This window comes from Brassica oleracea, chromosome C9 (assembly GCF_000695525.1).
Source record: "Brassica oleracea var. oleracea cultivar TO1000 chromosome C9, BOL, whole genome shotgun sequence".
NCBI classification, from domain to species: domain Eukaryota; kingdom Viridiplantae; phylum Streptophyta; class Magnoliopsida; order Brassicales; family Brassicaceae; genus Brassica; species Brassica oleracea.
Window position 1 is genome coordinate 40,051,696 of NC_027756.1, and position 8,546 is coordinate 40,060,241.

An 8,546-nucleotide genomic window follows, 5' to 3' on the forward strand; every position below is an offset into this window, starting at 1 on the left:
TTGGTCGGTTCAAATCAAGTGGGAATCAATCCGGATATAATCATACAAAACCAAAAAAATCGATTTGGGATTCTTTCCTCGGCACGGGATCGATCGATCTATTCTTACAGATCGGTCGATCTGTGTAAATCGACCTTCGCCGATCGAGTGAAATGGACCAGGTCGATCAATATATATTTCGCGTTTTTTTGTTCTGAATAATGATCGGGATCGATCGATCCATTATAACTTGTAAAGTGGGATCGATCGATCCCCCTTGTCGAACTCAATATATATCTTTTTAAAAAAATTACAATTTTAAGGGCATTACTGCCATTTTGGAAAAAATTAGTCTAATATGACATAATATAGTATAAATTAGTCTAAAGTGACATAGTTACCATTTTTTTGCTCTAAAAAACAGATTTCCCTATTTTTTTTACAAAGGGCTTCACTGGAGGGATCTTCATAAAAAGATTCAAGTTTTCTCTTGGTTTTTGGAATTGTTGTATTCTTTTTCCATGCTCTCCCATTTGATGAACTCTTACCCTTATCTTGTTTTTTAACTTTTCTTTCTCCTGCAAAATGGAATATGCCTTAAACCCAATTTTCACCGTAATTTGTGGCATTTTTTCATCGATTTTAGTTATTCCATCCGTTTCATTTTATTTGTCGTTTTAGGTCTATGCACACAAATTAAAATAACATTTAATTTTTCATATTTTCAAAATAAAAACATCATTACCTATACACCTAACTATATTTCAACCAAGAGAAAAATAAAATAGAAAATATTGTTATTAAGTTTTACACTGAAAACATAAAACAACACTTAAAATAAAACAAAATTTTAACTATAAAACAACAAATAATACAAACCTGAAGGAGTACTTCTTATGTTCTTTTACATATTTTTATTTGTTTTTTTTATTTACTATGTGCTTCCACATTCGTTTTAATTGATCAACAATTGTAGTTTACAACCAAAGCTCCACATAGTTGTTAGCATTAAAATGAGAACGAAGAAACGTTGTTTACTCGTATCTAGTTTACAACCAAAACAAGTCAGAAACTATCGTTGCTCCCAGACTCAACCAAGTTTGGGACAATTTACTAAGTTGCTATGGACATCTCTTGCTGAAAACCCGAACAGTTTCAGACTTCTTTTGCTCTAAAACAGAGAAAGCTCTGTTTTTCTTTTAAATATTATTAGAACTACAAACTAAATCATCAGCAGCATAAAAAAAAACCCTAAGAATGGCCGTAAACATGAGTTGCTAGAGAGTAACAGAGGTAGCCGAACTTCCAGACATCGGTGTCGGAATCCGACGGATAAACTCGCGACCACCACATGAGAGCCGACGACCCTGCACCCAAAGCTTCTCCATCCAAGCAGAGACGACCAAGAGCTGACCCAAAGAATCACCAGATCCTCACTCTGAACCAGATCCGGAGCCATCCTATCAAAAACGTCGTTCTTTCTCGATTAACACCTTAGATACCAGAAGAAATATGAGATGGGGACGTTTTTAGCATAAAAAGTGAAGGCTGCTACTTTGTCGCTAGGGTTGCACATGACACTTTTTATTTTTTCTATATTGATGAATATGGGTGAGTATTCAGATATTTGTTCGGGTTCGTGTAGGACATTTTGAGTTTTTAGGTATTTCGGTATAGAGTTATGTAATATGTTCGGCTATTTTCATATTTTGGGTCGGGTTTTTTTTTGTAGTTCGAGTAGTTCGGTTCGATTATTTAAAGTTACATGTTAAAAAAATAAGGTAGTTTGGGATGAACATAACTCATGAATCAAGATTAAAAAAAATCTGAATCTAATAGTAATGTGTACGTTGTATGATAAAAACAATATAATATTAAACAAACAACAACAAAATATGTTGTTAACCAAAGAGTAAGACATCAAGTACTCAAAGATGAAAAGCAGTATTTCACCAAAGCAACCTTAGAAAAGAGTGTGTCATTCAGTAAAATTGAAAGGTGTAGAAAATTTAAAAACAGAACCACTAAATCTACGGTGAAGAGGGGGTTAGGTTTAGCGTGAACTATAAAGAGGAAATGAAGGAGTCGACACTATTAGAGATTTATGGTTAATATATATTTTTGGATATTTCGGCTATCCATTCGTGTATCGGGTATTACCCAATTGGGTTCGGGTATTCAATTTCTTCTAATTTAATATTGTTCAGATATTTTATAGATCGGACCGGGTTTGACTTCGGATTTTTCGGATTGAGTTCAGGTTCAGCTTCGGGTATTGGATACTATTGCTGAATATATGAATTCAACGAACCATAACATCTTTTACATATATTAAAACTCGTATCACTTTTGATACAATTCGGATTATTTATATAACAAAAGAATAGTTTTTTTTTGCAACGAACGACTATTCTATTATTCAAACTTGATGTGGTTTGCCTAACTAGACTGGAATAGAACAACCAACAAAACAAAGTTCTCTATAGAAAAACTTCGAAGTCCTAGCTAACGAATCCGAAATCTGATTTTGCGTTCGTGGAATATGAATGATCTTGATGTATGGGAAGCATATCTACATAGTCTTTATCCTCTCCAATTATGTAGCAAAACAAAAGAATAGTTATCATATAAATATAATAAATAAGAAAAATACAAAATTCGAACTTGACCCAGGTTTAACAAAATCCTGGGTCCGCCACGGTGTAATACTCTCCTAATCCCATTCTAAAAAGATTCATAATCATCTTCACAAGAAAGTAAATTTAATATAAATTTCGTTTACGCTTGATAAAAATATAAAACGGTTTAGCGAAATTGTCGTAAAATCGCGTAACAATAAGATGCGCTGCAACTAAATATTGCAAGAAACAAGTATAACAAATTAGAGCTGACATTGTTTTGTCTTATTTCTTTTAACTTTAGTAGATTATTACATGTCTGTAATATAATAAAAGACGATATATACGATTATGTTTTGAAAGAAAAAAAATCTGTACGATTGTATTTTAAATAAATTGTTTATATTTTAAGATTCATATTTATCTCAATAAGTTTTTCTTCCTTTTGTTTTTCAGCTTTGGATCAAAGAAGTAAATCCTATATAAGGAACCTCATCCCCTATTGTATTGAAGTCTTCTATCTTACAAACCCTAACACCTCAGAAAAACTTTCGTGAATTCTTCTCTCAAAGTATATCTTTTTTTCGTGGATCTTTGACTCATCCGTTAATTTTTATTTGTTTTCTGCTTTGGTGACTTTCTTGTTGAATAATATTCGTTAGAATCTTTGTAATTTTCTGCACTTACTTTTGATTCCTGTGTGCTAATGAGAATTGTACTTTTTATTGTTTCCAGATGTCGATGCAAATCCTTATTAAGATTTTTACAGGCAAGACCTTAACTCTTGAGGTCGAAAGCTCAGACACCACTTGCAAAGTCAAAGAAAAGATACAAGATAAGGAAGGAATCCCTACATACCAGCAGATGCTTGTCTTTGGAGAAAAAACGCTTGAGGATTGCCGTACCTTGGCTATTTACAATATCCAAAATAATTCAACTCTCCACATGATTCTCAGGTTTAGAGGTATGAGAATCTTCGTAAGTATTCTTGAAGGCAATGCCATAATGCTTGAGGTCAAAAGCTCAGACACCATTGACAACCTCAAGGCAAAGATACAAGATAAGGAAGGTATCCCTAACTACCAGCAGAGGCTTATTTTTGCCGGGAAAAGCCTTGAGGATGACCGTACGTTGGCTAGTTACAATATCCAGAGAGAGTCAACTCTCCACTTGATTCTCAAATTTAGAGGTATGCGAATCTTCGTAAAAATCTTGTACAAGACCATAACCCTTGAGGTCGAAAGCTCAGACACCATTGGCAACGTCAAGGCAAAGATACAAGATAAGGAAGGAATTCCTATCCAATATCAGAAATTGCTCTTTTGCGGACGTGTTACGAAGGATGACTGTACCGTGGCTGATTACAATATCCAAAAAGAGAATGCTCTTGTAATGGTTTTCAATCTGGGAGGAATTATGAAAATCTTTGTTAAGACTCTTACAGGCAAAACCATAGCCCTTGAGGTCGAAGGCTTCGACACAATTGACATGGTCAAGGCGAAGATCCAAGAGAGAGAGGGAATCCCTCCGCACCAGCAGATCTTGTTCTTTAAAGGTAAACAGCTCAAGGATGGCCGTTTGGTGGAGAACAACATCTGGAAGGAGTCAGTCCTTCACGTCTATCGTTTAAGTGGTGGAATGCAAATATTTGTGAAAACACTCTCTGGTAAAGTCACTGCCTTAGAAGTTGGGCGCTCAGACACCATTTACAGTTTAAAGACAATGATTCAAGACAAGGAAGGGATCGCACCAGACCGCCAGAGACTCATATTTGCTGGTAGACAACTGGAGGATGATTACAGGCTTTCTGATTATAACATCCAAAAGGAGTCAACACTTCACCTTGTGTTTTCAACAAAATAGACTTTTATCTATTCGTTTTTTTTTCTTTGTTCTTATATTGGATTTTTTTCTTTGTTTTTATATTGGATTTTTCACATAAAAGAGACTTTTTTTTTCACTGATCTTATGATCACCTAATTAAGAGTGATTAAAACACAAGATAGAAAAACCGGTGGTGATGTTCAAGCGTGTTCTTCAAAGCCAGGCTCTTGCCTTCTATGCTTTTACCCGTACTAGGATTCGGACCCAAACTATATTAACTCTTGTTTATATTTTTTATTAAAAAAAGTAGTACTATAGTATTCAGAACAAAAATAGATGATACATGAAATGAACATTTTAAATATATATATAAAGTTAATAGATTAGGGCTTAGAAAGTTACAAAACCATTAAGTGAAATGAAGTAGGTTGTTTCTAATCTGATGTTTAGAAAGAAACCAGTAGTTTATTATAAAATTGGTCACTGAATTTTTTTTTTAAAAACTTGTTTTATGGAATTCAATGTATTTAGTAAAGTATTATAATAAGAACTCCATAGTTTCAATGGATTTGTAACAACTAAATAACATAAAAAAAAATTACCTAACTGATCTTGTGTATCGGAAAGTGATGTTTTTTCCATTTCTTCTTGTCAATTACTTTTTCCTTTCAAAATAAATGTCGTTTTAGGATTGATTTTTGGAAAATTTTGGATAAATGCACTTCAATAAGAATATAATTTGAAAAATACACCATTGTTTAAGCTTTTTGATAAATACACTTATTTATATATAAATTTACCAAATTGCCCAATCTTAATATTTCTCGATTCCTATTAAACCATTTAAAAAAATAATTTTTAAAAAATCGTTAGAGAATATTTTGTTTAATATACTACACATTATCTTTCCCATATCTTCTTAATATATCTTAAATGTATTTTTTATTATTTTGAAAAGAAAAAAAAGAACGCAAGACGCGTCTCGTCTTCTCGAACCCTGGGTTATTTGTCATCAGTACTACTCAAAGTCACACTTGTGTGCGACATATTCAGAGAGCTTGCTCAAGATGTGAATGTTTTGGAGAACAATCAATAGCTCGAAAAAAGCACGGAAACAAGCTTGCTCAAGATGTCATCGTACATGACACAATCGTGCCCGTACGTTGCGACTTTGGAATTTGATGTTTTTATGTTCTAAACTTTTTCTGTTCTAAATGCATTTTCTGCAAAATTTGGTTTTGGTTACTCTAGGTTTTGATAACTGTTTTAGTTTTTATTTTGCAATAAGGTTTGATTATTTTGAACTGATCCCATCTGTTTGCATTGAGTAGCCACTTGAACTGCACAATGTTTTGGGTAGACAATCTTGTTTCTTCGGAAGTCTTGTTTAATTTTTGGAAGAAAGAACAACACAGTTGTTTTGTTTCAAATGATAACGCCATTGTGTTTGTTTGTGAAACTAAGAATGTGAAACCAATGATAATTAGTGTTCTTCTTTTTTCATATTCAAAGTAAAACAAAATAAACACATATGTGAATATCATATTTGAAGAACTTACTTGGTCTCGGCTTCAAGAAAGAATGAAAATTTTGTATAGAACGAGACGTGACTTGTGTTTATATAAAGTTAACAAAATAAAGTAAAATTTATATAAACTGTGTTTTCGTACTTTTCTTATTAATTTCAAATTTATATATTAATTATTGAAATGTCAAATTGAGGTAAAAAAGTAAATTCACATTAAAGAATGTGTAGTTTTCAAACAAAAAATAAATACAGTGTATTTTTCAAATTTCAAATCCTAAATATGATATTTTGCAAATTATCCCTTTATTTTTTTATGTTAAATGTTGTTATAAATTTTTAATGCATTATTTTAAACAAATTTCCAGTTTAACCCTCATGAATTTGATATATTAGCAAGAGATATTAAATAATATAATGTATTTATAAAGGGTATAGTAGAAATTTTAATATATTTTCTAAATATGTGTGAAAGATCTTTAAAGTAAACATATACTTAAAATGAAACGGAACGAGTATTATCTTCTCTTAATAACTACAAAGAAATATGATTTTTTTCCTTCAACCGTAAAAAAAAATCTCACAATAATCAGATTGTTTTACATAATTAGTTAACAATCAAAATTATATAATTGACCAACATATGGTGAACATGTTCATTTAGTCAGTAGTTGGGATTTTTAAGTACGAACGTAATAAATACTGAATTAGGCCGGGACACAATTTTCTTAAAAATTATTTTAACCCATAAAGTTTTAGGTGCACAATTGTTTTTTGAGAAATGAATAAAGCTCCCTCTTCTTCAAAATAAGGCTAAGATACAAGAAATATAAATATATTGCAAGTATTTATATGCTCCAAGCCCTTTTTCAAAAAAAAAAAGTATTTATATGTTCCAAATGTACTGTATAATTTTCTGGAGTAATCAATCTCTCTATTTTCTTTGTTTTAATGTTTTTATGTTATATTTTACTAATGCGCACAATTTCCTATATGAATTTTAAAGGTTGCAATAGTCAAGTTCTAAAGTTTACAATTGTAAATGGAATTGTCACATTTGGTCGCCAAATGTTACATGACCAAATGTGACAATGATTGATCACTAAATAATGCAATGGTTAACCATTTGGAAGTAGGAGTGAGCATTTTATCCGATATCAGAACCCGTATACGAATTGACCGAAAAACCTGAACCGAAATCCGATCATAAGCAACAAAATACCCGAACAGATATTGAATTAGGAGAGATTAGATATCCGAATCCGAACGGGTAATATCCAAACCCGAATAGATATTCGAAGATAACCGAACATATAAATACTTGACCCTATATTTCTAGTTTACTTCTCTAATTTTATTCAAAATATTTATATTGATTCTGCGCATGGTTCAAAATCAAATAATATACATATAATTATGGACAAAATCATTTGCATCTAAAATTTTAAAATAACAGCTAAATTAGTGTATTTCTATTTTAAATTTTTATCTTCAAACCTATTAATATTTTAATCTATTAAAATGGAAAACCGTTTAAGTTAGAAGTATATATTTTAAATACAAAAAACTTAAACAATGAAGAATTTAATTTTTTCCTTCAAAATCTAAATATCTGAATCCGACCAGAAATAACCGAACCCGAATTTAAAATACCCGAACCCGATCGAAAATGTAGAAATACTCGAACGGTTCTATACTTCTATTCAAAATACCCGAACCGAACTCGAACGGGTATCCAAACGCTCACCCCTATCTGGAAGTGTAATGAAACATTTAAAATGTTGCAAATGTTTATCTGAACAATTATAGTAATAAACACTTAACAATTGCAAATGTTCATAAACAATGGTTTATTTAAAATTTTGAAACGAATCACTTAAATCAACAATAAAACATTAAATATTCTCCAAATTGAAATATCATTCTTACATTTTGTCTAAAGTTGTTGGTTTTTTCCAAAGATATTTTGTTGGAAATTGAATGTAAGTTTGACATGTAAAGGTGTATTAACCCATAAACTAATTGGCATTCAAATTGTAGTTGAATTAAGATAAATAGATGTGTAAATTAATTTTGTTCACAACCTACTTGAAAAAAACAAGATTGCATTGTTATTTATTAATATAGAAAGACACAAGTTTAAAAGATGCTACCTGAAATAAATAAAACTAGATTAAGATCCGCGCCTTGCGCGGGATAAACATTATATATATATAAATTATTTTATATATTATATGTTTTTATATATTATGAAATAATAAATATATATTGAATAATTAAAAATCAGTAACTATTACATATATAATTAAATTGGTGCGAACGTATAAATCAATTTTATTAATCCAAACAATTTTTTTAAAAAAAATTTGATAGGATATGTAATTAAATCTAAATGATATTAACATACATAGTATATTTTTAATATTAATGTCTATTAAATGATACTTTCTACTCATATGTTTTTTTGATCATGTGTATCTTTAATAGCAAAAACTTTAAATTACTAATAACAAATTTTTATTGTGGGATTAATAATTTTAGTAATTGATAATTAAAAAAAATGTATCAATGTTAGTTCAAAAATTTTATCAAAAAAAAAA

General features: G+C 30.5%; 1 protein-coding gene across 1 annotated transcript; it reads left to right on the top strand.

The window, feature by feature from the left end:
* Positions 1 to 3,103: 3,103 nt before the first annotated feature.
* Positions 3,104 to 4,484, top strand: LOC106316646 (polyubiquitin-like). The gene is made up of 2 exons (XM_013754525.1): positions 3,104 to 3,168; positions 3,333 to 4,484. Exon 2 carries the CDS (start codon positions 3,333 to 3,335, stop codon positions 4,458 to 4,460), a length of 1,128 nt encoding a protein of 375 aa, XP_013609979.1. The 5' UTR covers positions 3,104 to 3,168; the 3' UTR covers positions 4,461 to 4,484.
* Positions 4,485 to 8,546: the final 4,062 nt, after the last annotated feature.

Bases quoted from the DNA above. Each gene is read 5' to 3' on its own strand.
- LOC106316646 (XM_013754525.1), top strand. From the start codon at position 3,333: ATGTCGATGCAAATCCTTATTAAGATTTTTACAGGCAAGACCTTAACT.